Source organism: Symphalangus syndactylus, chromosome 12 (genome assembly GCF_028878055.3).
Source record: "Symphalangus syndactylus isolate Jambi chromosome 12, NHGRI_mSymSyn1-v2.1_pri, whole genome shotgun sequence".
NCBI lineage: Eukaryota > Metazoa > Chordata > Mammalia > Primates > Hylobatidae > Symphalangus > Symphalangus syndactylus.
Window position 1 is genome coordinate 125,613,933 of NC_072441.2, and position 18,371 is coordinate 125,632,303.

Below are 18,371 nucleotides of genomic sequence, written 5' to 3' on the forward strand. Positions count from 1 at the left end.
ATTATAGGAAACATCTTATAATAGAAATTGATGTTCTGTAAATGAGCATTCTGTAAGCTTCTCATAACTGAAGTGAAAGGCCTAATCATTCTGTATACTGATACAGATCATCTATTTCCTGTGGTCCCAGCTACTAGGGAGGCTAAGGTGGGAGGATCGATTGAGCCTGGGAGGTTAAGGCTGTAGTGAGCCATGAATGTGCCACTGCACTTCAGCCTGGGTGACACAGCTAGGCGCTGTCTCAACAAACAAAAACTCTATTCAACTAGCTATGCTGGGCTGTTTAGTTTTTACTTTGTATAATTTAAAGGTCTGAATATGGTATGTTTCTTTTTTTCTTCCAGTTAATAATATCCTTTATACAGTATAATTTATCCTTTTATGAATACCTTTTCATTTTGATGGGTTCAAACAATGTAATAATTGAAGATAGCAAAATGTGAGAATTCTTCTCATACCTACTCCCCTTTCAAAGGAGGTAACCACAACAGATTGTTATGCATCCTTGCAATCTTTCTATGAATGTACATATGAATATTAACTTATGTACTTATTTTCCATTAATGGGATCATGCTATATATATTCTGTTATTTATTTTTTCCTCAACAGTGTTTCTTGATTTTTTATACACACCAGGATGTATGTATATTATTTTTTTAAATGCCTAGTGTTACGTAATATCATAATTTACTTAACCACTCCCATTTTGGACATCAGTTTGTTTCTTTTTCACTATTAAAAATAATGGTCAGGCCGGGCTTGGTGACTCACACCTGTAATCCCAGCACTTTGGGAGGCCGAGGCAGGTGGATCTCCTGAGGTCAGGAGTTTGAGACCAGCCTGACCAACATGGTGAAACCCCATCTCTACTAAAAATACAAAAATTAGCTGGGCATGGTGGCAGGCACTTGTAATTCCAGCTACTTGGGAAGCTGAGACAGGAGAATCTCTTGAACCCAGGAAGTGTAGGTTGCAGTGAGCCGAGATCATGCTGTTGCATTCCAGCCTGGGTGACAGAGCAAGACTCTGTCTCAAAAAAAAAAAAAAAAATGGTTAGTGAACATCCATGGAAATACATCCATTTGTATAGAGATTCCTTTAGAATACATTTCCTACATGTGGGATTAAACACTGAAAATTTGATAGCTATTGCCAAATTGTCTTCCTAAAATTTACACTTCCATCAACAAGGAATGAGTGTGTTCATTTATCATTACCATTGCCAAATGATACCACTGTTTTAAAATCTTTCTAACCTGATGGTTGAAAAGCTATATTTCCTTTTTTAAAAAAGTTGCATTTATATGACATCTGGCATCCTTTCATTTGTTCATTGGCCATTTATATTTCTTTTTCTATGAAATGCTGTAATTTATCTACTTTTCTTACGGAATCAAATATCTTTTTAATATTGACTTGTAATAATTTTTAAAAATATATTTTGCATGTTAATCATTTATTTTAAATGTTGTAGATATATATTTATGCTGCTTCTCTTTTAACTTTGCTTATGGTGTTTATTTTGTGAAAGTGTCAATTTTATTTCCTTTATGGCTTCTATGTTTTGTGTAATATTAAGGCCTTCCCCATGTGGAATTATTTAAATGTTCTATTTTTTTTATAGTATTTTATATCATTTCTTTAACTCCATTTTGAGTTTCTTCTAAATTGACGGCTGGTTGACCCAGCCCTATTGATGTATAATTCATTCTTTTCTCACTGAGATTTGAAGCCTCCTTTATTATAATCTAAATTTATATATATTATGCAGATTTACTTCTGGACTCTGTATTCTGTTCTTTTTGCTGTGTTTTTCTCATTATTTACTAAAAGTATACTTTTAATTACAGTAGTTTACCAAGTCTTTTGAAATCTGAGAAGACAAAAACATTGTCCTTCATTTAACTTATCTTGCACACAATTCTTGCTGTTTTATTTGCTGAACAATTGTATTTCTATTGCTTTATGTTAATAAAAGTTGTCTGTTAAGAGGAAAACACAGTAAATATGACCAAGCCCATGTTTTGCTTTTGGGTTTTCTTTCCTAACAATAGAGAATAAAATAAAAATAATTAGATAATTAAGTAGAATAAGCTGTTACTCTTATTTTATATCAGCTATAGCTAGATGCTATTGTAAGAGCTGCATCTGTTACCATGGAGCTTCCTTAACTCAAACTCAGCTTTTTAAAAAAAAAGGAAAGCAGGGGGAAAAAAAAAAAAAAAGAAAAAGCTGTGACCTGCTTCATGCTTTGAAAAAAATAATTCCCAGTGACCTTGGGCAGTTATAGCCCTTATTGTACCTAGATTGTGGAGTTTAAAGTGGCCATCCTGTTTTACTCTAGAATCAATACAACATCCTGCATTATCTGCTCAGGTCTAAAGCATATGAAATAGAGAAGCAGGTATGTGTAAATAAAAGTTTTGTGCATGTTATTCAAATAAAATAAATAGATTCAGCATGCTTTTTAGAACCTTAAGCTTTTGTTTTTCTTTAAAATATCTCTGGTACTACAAATTATACCATGCAATAATATGAATTTATGTATGTGTGTATGTGTATCACATACTACTTTTGGACCATTTTCCTTATTCCTAGACAGTTGGATTATTTTAAGAGTTTCTGGGTCTACACTGAGTTTTGGGGGACCCGGGGCTCAGAAAGGAATCTATACTTTTTCTACACTTTTCAATCTTAGAGTACCTTAGAGATCCAGGAATAGGATAGTTCTGTATTATTTATTTTATTAGCATCTAGAGAGTCTAAATAGATCTCACTTGGCCGAGAAACGTACCGTTTTAGGCTTGGGGTTCCTGAAGTTACATATATCTCTACATATGGGATGGATTCAGTAGGTCGACAGGCTATGTGACAGAACTGAGAAAGCGGATCCAGCCTGCAGAAACATGTATTGATTGGCCCACACAGTGTTTTTAAAATATCTGGATTTATAGCTTCTCCTGAAAAATGGAAAGATTTGACAAACTGGGCCCACATCACCACATGGCAGCAACTAGACAGACATATGCTTTCCAGCTTGTCAGAATCCCAACCACTCCTTCTCCTGAAGGTGTCACTTTATCATTTCTCACCACATTTGCACAATCATCTACTTGCTCAACACATTTATGTTACCTTCCCAGCTCCTGAAGGTTTGAAACTTGTAATTTACACTCTTCAGTGCACACTTCTTTCTCTGTATGTGGTACATTTAAAGTAAAAATAAATAGCCATTTAACATAGAACAAAATCAACTCATTTTTCCCAGAAACATATTATACATTCATGTCTTCATACCTTTGCTTTGCATTTTTTCCTTCCCTAAGATATTTATTCTCTTGCTGAATGAATTCTACTCAGCTCAGCTCCTGGTACCTTGAATTTTACTTGATCAATTCTGTCTACAGGTTTTTTTCTCTTCTAAAGTCTTAGAACACTTATTTTCTCCAACATTATAAATTTATTATGGTAGAGCTTTAGGAAAGTCTTATTCACTTAAAGAAGACTTGTGTGTGGTCTTACGAAGAGGTTTTTTTTTTTTTTTTTTCATTTTTGTTTTTGTTTTTTTTTGAAATGGAGTCTTGCTCTGTCACCCAGGCTGGAGTTCAATGGTGCAATCTTGGCTCACTGCAACCTCCACCTACCTCAACCTCCAGAGTAGGTGGGATTACAGGCGCCCACCACCACGCCCAGCTAATTTTTATATTTTTAGTAGAGCTGGGGTTTCACCATTTGGCCAGTCTGGTCTTGAACTCCTGACCTCAAGTGATCTGCGCGCCTCGGCCTCCCGAAGTACTGGGATTACAGGCATGAGCCATCGCACCCGGCCTGAAGAGGCCGGTTTCTTAATATGGTTCACAATCCATTTTTTCAGAGAAATACATGTAAAATTGTCATTTTAAAAACTCAAAAAGTAATCTTAGTTTTTGTTTCCTTAGTTTTCTCAATTGGCCTTTGGACATTAAATTTAAATATTGTTTTCCTGTCTTTCAGTTACAGATGAGGACACAGTAAAGAGGTATTTTGCCAAGTTTGAAGAGAAGTTTTTCCAAACCTGTGAAAAAGAACTTGCCAAAATCAACACATTTTATTCAGGTGAGTAATTAAGAGACTTTTTTTTTTTTTTTGCTGCTGGGGAAGGATAAATTGTACTATATCATTGTTTAAACTTCTGATCAATGTTTTTAAATGGAGTTTTGTTTTCCTTACTATACTGCACTTAAGAGGTATTTTCTTGAGCTGGGATAAGAACACATCTGGTTTCTCAATGTTTAAGCTTTCTGTGGTCATTGCCTAGAAACTCTTGCAGTCAAAAGGATATTGGGACTTCGTTGAGAGGCAGTACCTTGGTAGAGCTTCACTGTGGCCCAGTTCAAAGCTTGAAGAGTCAGAAACTTGATTTTATCATTTTAGCCAGAGATGAATTACACAGTTCCAGCTTATCAATGATGGCAGTTTTATACCTTTTCATTGCCTAGAACACTCATACTTATTTCTCTAAAGCACTGGCCTCCAGAGTGGCATCTACAGTATGCCACTCGAATGTGAGAAGAAAATATTGGAACTTATATATATTTATGTCTGACTCTTTTGAATTTTATTTTTTATACACGTATGTTGCAATGTACATAATATACATTAGTAAAACAGCATCTTTATAGTGAAAAATTTTGGAAACTTTAGAGCACTACCATAGACATCAGGAGTCCTGTGAGACCTAGTTAATAATCAGATAGTTTCATGAGTACAGAATCTGAACAAAGTGAGTTAGATTCAGAAGGATATTTCATCTAGACTCTGGAAACCTTACACATAGTTCCTGTTGCACCGCCAGATTTACAGCCTAATAACTGGAATACCTATCATATTGAATGTAATGCATCTATTCCCTGAGCAGTAATTGATGAAAAAAAATTTAGTCTGTAATTTTATTTAATATCAAAAATATAAAATTACTCTATTTTTTCTTTTCATATTTAATATGCAAATTACATGCCTGCGATTGAGAATATATTCTCATCTCTTGGCAAAGACTTTGGAAATACCATAATCTTATAACTAGCATAATCATAAACCGGGTATTAGCGTGAATTAGTCTAAAGATGAATAGTTTCATGACTTTACTAATTTGTTTTTCGGATGATTTTTTCCTGGCTTGTCCACAACTTCTGGAAGCATCTTACTCAGATACCCTTTTTCAGCAGCCCCTTCAACTAGAGGCTGATCATTCTCTTTTATAGAGTATTGGGAGACAGGAGATGGAAAAAGGTAAAAAGAGTCAGTGGGAAAGAGCTGCCAGAAGAAAAGAGACTGAGTCCAATATTCTCTTAGCTACCATTGTTCTCCCAAATCAGTATTTCTATGTATTTCTATAAAATACGTAAGCATCAGTATTGTTCTATTTCTGCCACTCCTATTTGTTAGCATCTACTGACCTCTTGGTTGCTCACTGTGAACTTAGACTCCTGGCTCCCAGTCTAAATAAATCTCTATCTTAATTTTTCATATCATGCTGGATGACTTCGTTGTCCTTGTGGACAGTCATTTTCAGTTACACTGTACTTTAGCCCCATACACACATAGCCATACCCATCACCCAGAATTCCTCTCCTCTAAAATACTAAAACCTAATATGAGTCTATGACCATGTCTCCCAGCCTTTTAGCTTTTTACTCCCCTATTCCTTTAACATCTATTTTTCCATCTCACAGAGCTCTAGTTTCTTGACTCTCCCATTTTATTTCAATTTATCATACATGTCTTAGAATTATTTCCTACTTTTTTTTGTCTTCTTTTTTCCTTTTTTTTTTTTTTTTTTTTTTTGGAGAATGGGGTCTTGCTATGTTGCCCAGGCAGGTCTTGAATTCCTGGACTCAAGCTGTCTTCTTGCCTCTGTCTTCCTAAGTGCTAGGATTATAGGCATGGCCACCACACCCAGCCAGAATTATTTTCTTATCTCCATCAATCATTTTAACCATTTTGACCCCTGTGTTTTTAATCCCTTTATACCCTCATTGCCTTATGTTGCATCTGCCTAGTAAAACTCAACCAATTCATCCTTTACCTTCTTCATGCCTACCTCAGAGGCTGCATAGGACAACAGCAGAATAAATTAGAACCACCATAAATTCGTTGTTGCACCCGTAACTGTGCCCTCAAAGCTTCCTGTGGGTCCTAATCAGTATCATTTTTCATGCTCCAAAGTGCTTTTGTAAAACTTATATCGTTCTCCAGAATTCTCTAACCCCACCATCTTCCCCATCATGCTCATTATACCCCCTGCTTTACAGATAAAAATAAAGGCCATCAGCTTCTGTTAATGTATAATACCATGCAGATATATGGTATTATATCTGCACCTCTCTCCCAAATGCCTATAGACATTCTCATCCTTATTTATTTTCCTCCAATCTTTGTAGAAGAGATATCCCTCTTTATTCCATGGGAGATCTTTACAACTACTGACTGAATTTCAACTCTTCAAGACCTTGCTCCAGTAATTATTTCCTCTAAGAATTATTAAATAAATATATTTAACTTCCCTTTTTACCAATTCAATCTCCTTAGCAAGTCATTCCCTTCAAAAAAAAAAAAAATGAGCAAGCAAATTTCTTAACTTTATATCCTCCCCCTCATCTTTCATTTGTAGCTGGGCTTTTTCCTTAGGCAGAGGGAACAGTTTATATACAAGCAAGAGCCATGAAAGAACATGGCATATATGCATGTGTCTTTCACCAGGATACAGGCACCTAGAAGACAGAGGCAAAATATACATTTTTTTTTTGAGACAGAGTCTCGCTCTGTTGCCCAGGCTGGAGTGCCGTGGTGCAATCTTGGCTCACTGCAAACTCCGCCTCCCGGGTTCACACTGTTCTCCTGCCTCAGCCTCCGGAGTAGCTGGGACTACAGGCACCCGCCACCACGCCCTGCTAATTTTTTTTTTTATATTTTTAGTAGAGACGGGGTTTCACCGTGTTAACCAGAGTGGTCTTGATCTCCTGACCTCGTGATCCACCTGCCTCAGCCTCCCAAAGGCTGGGATTACAGGTGTGAGCCACCGCACCCAGCCAAAATATAAATATTTATATTTAAATATAAATATTATTTAAAGCCATGCGAACAGGTAGATTTTCGGTATGGGAAAAATATACAGAAAGGATTGCAGTGTTCTCAAGGAGAAAGATAATTTCTATAATTAGGAGATAGAAGGATAAAGAGGAACCAGCAATGTAGACAGAGAAGGCCATATAGCAGGAGGAGGAGGAGGAAACTAAAAGAGGAGGGCACTTGCAATGAAACAAATGTCTAGATTGAGAAAGCGTATTGGAAATGATGTAAGGCTGTAAACTATGAATATATAAAGTCAAGTTTATTAGCTTTTTTCTTTTACTATGACATTTTTTGAAAAAGAAGGATCTCTAAGCTCAACTCTAAATGGATGATTTGTATCACAAAGAATAGAAAATGCTTCTTTGTTTATGAAGAAAAATAATCTACTCTTGGTAGTAGATAATTTGTTTTTTTGTTTGTTTGTTTTTGAGACAGGATCTCACTCTGTTGTCCAGGCTGGAGTGCAGTGTCATGATCTCGGCTCACTGCAACCTCTGCCTCCCAGGTTCAAGTGACCCTCCTGCCTCAGCCTCCCACATAGCTGGTACTACAGGCATGCGCCACCACACCCCCTGGCTAATTTTTTACTTTTATTTTTGGTAGAGATGGGGTTTCACCATGTTGGCCAGGCTGGTCTCGAACTCCTGACCTCAGGTGATCCACCCACCTTGGCCTCCCAAAGTGCTGGGATTACAGACATGAGCACTGCACCCGGCCAGTAGATACTTTCTATATTTTGAGTTATAGTAAAAAAAATGTACATTATGACCCAGCACACATATACAGATAAACGTTTGTTTTATATATGTTTGTATGCATCTATATGTGTGTGACTATACAATATATTTAAATAATTTAAGATATTTTTTCATGAAACAGTACATCTTTAGTACTTGTAGTATATTCTGTTTTCTGTATTTTTCTATTCTATTTGATTTTTTAAATGCTGATTATGATCCACTAAATTGGTTTTATGACCTCGTATTGGGTTGTAACCTTCAGTTTGAAACATGATTTCTTTAAGTTAGGTTGCTTCTCAAAAATAATTTTAGGCTAGCTACTATTAAAAATTTTGGTGCTATAATTTGATGACTTTCTGTTTTGTGTGTGTATTGGCAGGGCCAGTGAGGCATGTCTCTTGATGTCCTCACTGGTACAAATTGGTAGTCTCTAGAGTGTCTCCTGCCAGATCAGGAAGTGGTAGGTAATACGAAGACGTTATTCACAGAAATAGAATTTGGTTCTGGTCCTCAACAGTATCTTTTTTCCCTCCTTATTTAGCCACCTTCTCCCCAGAAGATTGTAGACTGCAGTTGTCAGACACTAGGGCACAAAACTGTAAACAATATGGGGTGAGTTTAGCTTAATAACCCACCTCCACCCACTTATATCTCACACATTAAATAGCTAAAAATGCTCCATTTTTAAGTGAGATATTTTTGACTAAAACCTTTCAATGTCCCGAAACAAATTGCTATATTTTATTTTGTCTGTTTCTAATCACATCAAAAAGGCCAAACAATCAAAATATAGCATGAATGCGGCTAAAATTTGGAATTTTTTTCTTGCCAATGCTATTTACTGTTTAACCTTCCTAGGCTTCCACGCACTTGCTTATAAAACAAACAGATTGATTCCCAACCCTCTAGGGTTCCACATGTTAGGATCAGAAGCTATTTTCAATATTCAGAAAACCTGATGTAAGTTACTTTGTTAGTCTTTATTGTTTATTATGTATCTTTGGTTAAAAAATTGACATTTATTTAGATTTATAGATAAAATCAGTATTTGAAGATCATAAGAAGAGAAGGGAATTGTGAAAGGGAGGGGTCCTTCGTGGTAAAAACATTGCTAATCCCTAACCTAGAAGTCTCTTAGGTCTCTTCTGTCACTAAAAATGGTATCAATTCTGAGGGCTATACCATTAGAAACCTTTTTTTTTTTTTTTTGTGGTGATCAGTAATGTCTTTTTCCAGTGGACAAGTGATGCAACTGATGACTTCACTTTTTTCAAACCAGTTTGCCTTTTCTCTTTATTCAAAATACTTAGCTTCTAAACAGTGTTTATGTGCCTAATGTTAAAAAAAAAAAGTCAGAATATATGTGTTGCTTCTAATATTTCACAAAACATTCAAGCCTCTTTTATTGGCTGGAATTTTGAAATAGCTAAGTGCTTTTTCTTTGTTTTTGAATAACTTGTTTTTTTTCTGGGTGACTTTTTTGGTTTCAATTACATTGGTAAGTCACAGCAGTGTTACATGCTTTCTCTTTCTTTACTAAAAAGGAAGGAAAGGAGGGAGAGAGGGAAGAAGGAAGGTAATTGCGTTGGTGTTTTATTAGTAGGATCTTGCCTGTAAAATATTTTCTTGCTTCATATAAATGCAAGACTGATTAGATAATACTTACTAAGAGCTATTCTTATTATATAGTTATTCCTGTTAATTCCTGTAATCCTGTTTTACAATGTCTTGCTGTATGTTTTTTTATTATTGATTTATATTGTTTTTATACAAAAGGAATTTGAGGCACTGAATATTGTTATACCACTGAATGTGTGCAGTGAATCATAAGAATCTTTTACACTGAAATAGTAAGTGTTCATTTTACAAATGATACATGTGTCTAGTATGCATGTATTTAAACTATGACTTAATGGCTGGTTTTGTTCTTTGCTCATGTGTCTGTTAAAATGTAGATTAAGTAGGTATTTTTAGTGAGAGTGGTCATAGGTTGGTATATTGTTTTAAATTCCCATATCTTAACATATCTTCCTGTGTCGTGATTCTCTTGAGTTCATCACAGTAGAATCAGTTGCTTAAGAACTGTTTAAAGGAGTAGGGAGGGTAGTAGGGGAAGTGAAATTAAAGCAGCCTCTCTTGCTTGCTTTCTTGTTAATACATCTGAAGGAAATTATAATTTTTGTATTGCCCACAATAAATTTTCCTTTCTTTATTTTGTTAAAATAAAGTGTTTGATAAACCTCTATTAAAAACAAGCCATGTGAAAACCAACCTCATTTTCTTTCTCTCCTTTTTTTCTCTCAGCCTCATTTTTTTTCTCTCTTTCCTTCCTTCCTTCTGTCTCTCTCCTATTTTTCCTTTTTTCTTTCTGAGACTGAAAGAAAGGATGAGGAATGTCTATGGTCATGAGTAACACAATTTCCAAATGGCATCCTCACAAACAAACACAATATCATGTAAATTAATGGTTTTTTTTTTTATTGTAGGTCACAACCCAATAAATTGGTCAGAAAATTAAAATATAGTTACATGTCACTTAGGGATAATTCTGATAAATGCATCATGAGGTGATTTCATTTTGGGAACATCATGTGTACTTACACAAACCTAGATGGTATATCCTATTACACATGTAGCCTATTACACAAGTATTCATTTGGCCTGTTGCTCCTAGACTACATGTCCAGCATGTTACTACAGAGAATACTGTAGGCAGTTGTAAAACAATGGTAAATATTTATGTATCCAAACGTAGAAAAGATACAGTAAAAATAAAGTATTAAATCTTATGGGACTACTGTTGTACATGCTGTTGGTCGTTGACCACAACGTTGTTCAGTGGCGCTACGACTGTACGTGGGTCATCACGAGCATTTTTTAAAAAATATAGAATATAGTAGAATAGAAAATATCAGTGTTATTTACTAAATACATCTGTTGTGTGTATTTACAAATTACATGTACTTTTTAAAGTTTATGTGCAATATGACATTTAGTATTTTACAGTTATGCAAAGTACTGTGAAAACTGACATGAAGAAGCATTGACTTTACTTGGAGGAAGAAAGCGGGATTGAGGAAAAGCCTTTAGAAGAAGTGAAATTTAAATTGGGTCTTTGAAAATGTGTAGGCATTGGCCCAATGCTCTTAAGGGAGGTTGTTTGGGGATGGCTGTAGGGAGAGGTGGGATTTAGTGCTTCAGAGCAAGGGAAAAAAATCTATCCAGATGCACAGTGGCGTTAAAGTACATGACATATTTGGAGATGAAGACAATAACAAATAGTCTTTTGAGGCTGAAGTTGTAAGATATTAAGGAATGAGTTGCTGATTAGAGAGAAAAGTGGAAAAATTAGATGTTTTATTCACATACAGATTTCAGACTTTAGTATTTGAGGTACACAGTTTCAAGTGGTAAGAATTCCAGATAAAAGATAAAAGCAGTATAAAAAATGCATGTAATGTAACAAAATTACCTGTCTTGAATCATCTGTGATGGGTCAACATTCTCATAAACTTACTTTATATTTTGAATAACACCAAGGTCCATAAATTGAGTTAGCAAGATGGTAATATTGTAAGACAGGTAAACAAATAATAAAAATATTCTAAGACACTAATTTGATTTTAGAAAGAATTATTCTTCAATTGCATAACAACATAACAGCTTTGCCATTCTGAAGATAGCTTGTAGTTCTTGAAATAACTTTTTCTAAAAGTAAAAGAACGATGAATTTGGTGAAAGCAAAATATATTGCTAACCCTTATTCTAGCTCTTTGAGGGATACATAGGTGCTTTGAAAATTATTGAATGGTTATTGGAAATTTTAATCAAATATTTAGTATGAGAGCTTATGGCGTTAACATATTATTAAAATAATAATATTTGTTCTCATATTCAGAGTCACTTGATTTACTGGCATAAGTAGAAATTGTAATTTATTGGCAAAATAGTCTGTTTTCATCAATATTTATAAAATTGCTTAGAAATATTGTGTGTAATATTTTTTCAGATAGCTTCTAAGTTGTTAGGACATAAATACTTAAGTTGTTTGAACCTGATTACTTAATAAATAGAAGCATTAGGTATTTCTTTTGTCCTAGAAGCATCGTGAAAATATTACTGAGACACAAAGTATGCTGTGAACCAAGAAAGAACTTAGAAGTTCTACACTGTTTTTGATCTTGAGGATAAGACAGACACATTTGCAATAGAAATGTTTAACACATGTAAAAAGAGCCCTGAGATTCATTCATTCATTCATTCATTCATTCATTCACTTATTTATTTATTTATTTGAGTCTTGCTTTGTCGCCCAGGCTGGAATGCAGTGGTGCGATCTCAGCTCACTGCAACCTCTGCCTCCTGGGTTCAAGCAATTCTCTGCCTCAGCCTGCTGAGTAGCTGGGATTACAGGTGCCCACCACCACGCCTGCTTAATTTTTTTGTATTTTTAGTAGAGACAAGGTTTCACCATCTTGACTAGGCTGCTCTTGAACTCCTGACCTCGTGATCCACTCACCTCGGCCTCCGAAAGTGCTGGGATTACAGGCATGAGCCACTGCGCCTTGCCTCATTTTTATTTTTATAAGTGTATTTGTAGATTTTCATCATAGATCAACGTATGCACTTCTATATATGCACACACACCCTTTTCCAGGTTCTGTGTAATTCCATGTGTTTGAGCTTTCTGGCGATCTGGCTCTAGAAAACTGAAGTGTCATTGCAAAATAGATTGGGATACTTGGTGTCAAAAGCAGTATTTCTTATTCTTTGTAAACCTGTACCCCTTTGATAGGTATGAAGATCTCATACCATAGCTATAGTAATATTGAATATGATTTTTTCAAACTACATATGGTTTATATTCCCCTACCCCCACCCAGGGATTCTCATACGCTCCTCTACATAGTTATGCCCTTACTTTAGAGAAAGTAGCAAAATGCACCTGAAATGTTGATTTCTTCTCCATTTCTATATGGGAATGTAGGTTACTAGAGAGAACTTTTACCTATTTATTCATTTATTCAACAAACATGGATTGAGTATACTATATGCAAGCTCTTTATAGTACAAAGATGATGATAGGCCATGCAAAAACTTGTATGAAAATGTTAACAGCAGCATTATTTACATAGTTTAAAAAACTAGAAACAATTCAAATGTCTGCAGACTGAAGAATATTTAAATATATATTCACACAATGAAAAACTATTTGGCAATAAAAGGAACTCAGTATAACAGACTTACATTATGATACAAAATAGATGAAACTCAAAATCATCATGCTAAGTTAAAGAAACCAGACAAACACAAAAGATTATATATTGTATGATTCTTTTACATGAAATGTTCAGAAAAGGCAAATCAACAGAGACAGAATACAGATCAGTGTTTGCCTGGGATAGGGGGTGGAAGTGGGGATTGACAGCTAATGGCCATGATGGAAGTATATGAGGTGACAGAAATGTTCTAAAATTGGATTTTTATGATGATTGCACAACTCTATAAATTTACTAAAAGTCAATGAATTGCATGTTTACAGTAGATGAATCCTATGGGAGGAAGTTATACCTCAAACAAATTATTTAAAATAAATTTTCATTATAAAAAAAGATAAAGATTTTAGAACTGTTACCTTTAGAGTTCAGTCAGTCAGTGAAGCAAACATAAACAAAGAATTATATGCAGTATGCTTTGGCTGCATGTATGTGGTCCCATACAAGCCCCAAGGTGGGAGTTTCATTTGTGACTGAGAGAGTTGTTAAATATGAAAAACTTTATATAGAAAGCAGTGTTTGAGATTAGCCTTGCAAAATGAGTAAGGAGTTTTCCAGATGGAGAGGCATTTGTGTCTTGACTTATTGTTGGCACACAGGAAGTAACAGGTCCTCTTTCTTTTCATTTTTGGGCTTCTTACATTTTTAATATGCATGTAATGAGAAGTGTAAATGTATTGACAATTCTGACTAAGGACACTAAACACTTAGCAAATTTATATACTAATCTTTTAACAATTAAAGTTAAGCAATCTTATTACATATGATATTCTGTCTTCTGGCTAGTTTACCTGCAGTTTTTAGTCAGCAGAATAATTTATAGTGGCCCTTAGATAAATCCTTGTATTATTTCATTTTATGTTTGTGTGCATATTGTGTGTAATATTTTTTCAGATAGCTTCTAAGTCATTAGGACATAAATACTTAAGTTGTTTGAACCTGACTACTTAATAAATAGAAGCATTATTTCTTTCGGCCTAGAAGCATCATGAAAATATTACTGGAACACTAAGGGCATCATGAACCAAGAAAGAACCAAGAAGTTCTGTACTGTTTTGCTCCTAAGGATGATAAGACAAACACATTTACAATAGAAATGCTTAACAAAGAGGCCTGAGATTCATTTTCTGTTGACTTAAGTAAGAGATTTTAAAATATGTGAATTGTTCTGTTTTTTACAATATGGAAGACTGGAAAGAAATCCTAATAATCTCTTATTTCAAAACATTAAAGTGATACATAAAATATACAAAATTATCAGGAAAATAATAAAAATATATATCTAATATGATTAAAAATGTAAAGGAGAGCATGAAAACCATAAACAAAGAAGAAGAAATCATTAAAATTGACTAGGCATATTTTTTAAAGGACCAGTTAGATCTTTTACAAATGAAAATATAATCACAGAAGTTAGTATCTTAATAGATCAGTTAAACTGTAGATTAGGTAGACTTAAAGGGACAATTTATAAACTGGAAGATAGAGCTGAAAATTTACTCAGAATGCAACACAAATCGATAAAGAGAAGAAAATATGAGAGATGTAAGAGACAAAGTAAAAAGGTCAAGGGGTTATAATTGGTATCTTTATTTTCCCAAGACCCGTTCCTTATTTCCTTTGCCCTCAGCCAGAACCCCAACTGGTTATTGGGTGAGATGACCTAGACTTTAATTCCTAAAGGATCTGAATCTCAATAGTTCTTTTATTAATTGCTGTAGGGTTTTTTTGTTTTTGTTTTTGAGACACAGTCTCATTCTGTCACCCAGGCTGGAGTGTGTGGTGGCACAATCTCGGCTCACTGCAACCTCCACCTCCTGAGTTCAAGTGATTTTCGTGCCTCAGCCTTCTAAGCACCTGGGATCACAGGCATGCACCACCACACCCTGCTAATTTTTGTAATCTTTGTAGAGACCTGATTTTACCATGATGGTCAGGCTGTTCTCCAACTCCTGGCCTCAGGTGATCCACCTGCCTCAGCCTCCCAGAGTGCTGGGATTACAGGTGTGAGCCACCATGCCCGGCCTGTTGTAGTTTTCCATTAACATATATTATTGGTCATGGAAGCAATAGGAGGTGTTCCAGAGTCTCCTGGGTTCCAGAGCTTGTTACTCCTATTATGTTTCAGCAATTCACTTTTCCCTTGGTAATCAGCATCAGTCAAGGGGTTTACTTTTAGCCAATAAACCGCTTCTTTGCCTATTGTTTCATTAGTACAAAGAACCCAAAATGGCCAGGTGGCAGTTTCATCTTCCAATTCAGTAGAACCATTGTTGTATTCCTCTGATGGAAGCATTTTCTCCTTGAGAACTAACCAACAGTCAGAGTTTAAGTCGTAGATTGGGCACTCCTACTTCTACCCTTTGATTCCTAGACTGAATATTTTGGTTATGGTGGGAACTTATGGCCTCATTATTGTATCCTGTAAAACAGAACCCCATCCTTTCAGAGTCTTGTCTCCCAGCTTTTCTGTTAGGCCATTGATCAGCTTTTCTATTAGGCCATCTATTTCTGGGTATATAGTGAAAGACCATTTTCTTCCATGGCCATGAGCCCATTGATTTTACTGTCTTTGCTATGAAATGAGTTCGTTGATCAGAAGCAAAGCTGTATAGAATACCGTGATAGTGGAAAAGCATTTCAAGAGATGGTGGTGCTAGAGAAACATTATGGGTAGAGAAGGTACATCCATATCAAGAATGCTTTTATTCCAGGGAGGACACATCTCTGTCCCCTGCCTAATAGAAGGCATCCAACACAATCAATCTGCCAGTAGGTAGCTGGCCAGTCCCAAGGGATAATAGTACTATCTCTGGGGTTCAGTGCTAGTCTCTGCTGCCTGGTGAGTAGCTGCATTATCAGATGTGTAGCTGCATGCCAGGTGCTAGAGGTTGTATTGATTTTCCTCAGTGAAAATACCATATCTGGAATAGCAGCTGCTATCACAGAGACCACCTAGTTTACATAATCCATTTATTCACCAAGATTCATCCAACTTTTGCATAAACAAATGAGTTAAGAGAGGATGTGGTAGGTATCCTGTCCCTATGTCTTTAAAGTCTGTGATTGTTGTACTAATTTCTGCAGTTCTAGCTTGATAAGGAAAAGTTCCAGGAACTGTCACAGCCCTTCCTTCATATGTTCCTCCCTTCGTCATATTTCTTACCTGTGGGTCAGAATCACTGGAGAGTCTACCAGTGGCCTAGTAGGTCTATTCCAATTATACATCTTGGAACTTAAAAAGGAATCATAGGATGAATCTGTGGACCAACTGGGTCTTCTGTGAGTCTAATCTGGGCTGATATTTCGTCTATCACGTGAATATCATAAATGTATAGTTTGATTGCCAAACCACAGTGGTGCCTGGAGTCTCCAGAAGTTTGTCACTCCTAGGGAAAAAGATTCAAAGTATGAGAGGGACTTGAAATGAGCAAGTTTCTCCATTGTTGACTTTGAAGATAGGGTTAAGAGTAGTCTCGAGGAGCTAAAAGCAGACCACAGATGAGAGTCAGCAAGGAAACAGTCTTAAAACTACAAAAAACTGAATTCTGCCACAACCAAGTGAGCTTGAATGTGAGCTTGAGAAAGCAGCCTAGCTAACACCTTGCGTTTAGCCTTAGGAGAGCCTGACAGAGAACCTAGCCACATCATGCTTGGACTTCTAACCTACAAAACAGTGAGCTAATAAATGGGGTTTAAGGCACTATGTGTGTGGCAATTTGTTATACAACAATACAAAGCTAATATACAAAAGCCAGTGACTAGTAATCTTTGCAAAGTCTGGATATTTCCTTTTCCCCAGTGCAGAGTCACTCTAGTAAATAGACACGAGGCCCTTTGAGGAAGGATTAGAGGAAGATCTACAGTATATACTTGTGGCAGTGCTGCAGGAACCACTGGAAAGCAAGGCCAGCTTCCACTTCAGTCAGGGGTCTCTGGGTTTTTGAACTAGTGTCGATCTGGAAGCTAGTAAGAGGCAGTGACTCTCTGTTGTAGTGACTAATATCGAGTATTTGGCCACCAAACCTGGAGTTTTTTTCTGTTACATCAATTCAGCAATATTCTAGTAGGTTGCCCATTTCTATCTTTCCTAGGGATAACCATGATCAATTAACCACAGCCAAAATCTCTGTGTGCAAAAACATCTGTCCTGTTGCCTTTTATGGTAAATGCACCCACCTTGTTTTGATAGTTAAGTGCTGCCATCTGGCCCTTCTGTTCCAAGGATCATTGAATGTGCATTGCAATCAGGGAACCCATCTCAGTGGATACATCTCTCATGGCCATTCCTGGCCTTCATTGGAGAGTAAACATAGAGCTTTTTAAGGATGCAGGTGCTCTTCTCACTAACGTAATTCTGGATGCCTTAATGAGGGATTATTTTCTGGGCCCCCTCAGGGGGATGTGATTGGTGTTGGAGAGGCATAAGAGTGGTCCCTAGGAGCTAAAAGCAGGTCCCAGATGGGTTGACCCACATAAATGGATGAAATTTATTTGGAAAGAGGAATGGAAACATGATTTTGGTTTTGAATACAGTCTTAGATCATAGGAAATACAAGAAAATATAAATAGATTATAAAAGTTAAGAAAATGAAGGTCATGTAAAGGATTAAGAATAGAGATGAATCTTGGAAACATCCTATAGAAGGAAATTCTCTAGGAGAAAGAGGGAGTGAATCATGAAGCAGTGCCAGACAGGACAAAAATACTAAAGATTAATTGAAGACAACAGCAAGACAGTATAGCAGTAGATAAAGCAAGGAATAGGAGAACTATGAGAAAGCATAAGTTGTAAATAATTCTTTGTTATTATTATGTAATCGTTATCATTATTTATTGAGTGCTATTTTTGAGACAGTGTCTCACTCTGTCACCCAGGCTGGAGTGCAGTGGCGCAATCTCAGCTCACTGCAACCTCTGCTCACCGCAACCTCCGCCTCCTGAATTCAAGCAATTCTCCTGCCTCAGCCTCCCAAGTAGCTGGGATTACAGGAATGCACCACCACGCCCGGCTAATTTTGTATTTTTAGTAGAGACAGGGATTCACCATGTTGGCCAGGCTGGTCTCGAAATCCTGACCTCAGGTGATCCGCCTGCCTCAGCCTTCCAAAGTGCTGGGATTACAGGCATGAGCCATCACACCCGGCCAGTCCCTTGGCATTTCTATGCCTCATTTAATCGTTACAACCACTTTATGAGGGAGTTGGTATTTCCATTTCATCTATGAAAGGTGTAGAAGAGTTA

The 18,371-nt window shown here is 36.2% G+C and overlaps 1 protein-coding gene across 3 annotated transcripts in view; it reads left to right on the top strand.

Annotated features, from left to right (window-relative positions):
- The window catches only part of XPR1 (xenotropic and polytropic retrovirus receptor 1), a 255,184-nt gene that overhangs the window by 151,121 nt on the left and 85,692 nt on the right, over nt 1-18,371 (top strand). For all 3 annotated transcript variants that reach the window (XM_055255271.2, XM_055255272.1, XM_055255273.2), the window contains exon 3: nt 3,995-4,096. In XM_055255271.2, the coding sequence (XP_055111246.1) occupies nt 3,995-4,096 (102 nt within the window). The remainder of the gene's footprint in view (nt 1-3,994; nt 4,097-18,371) is intronic.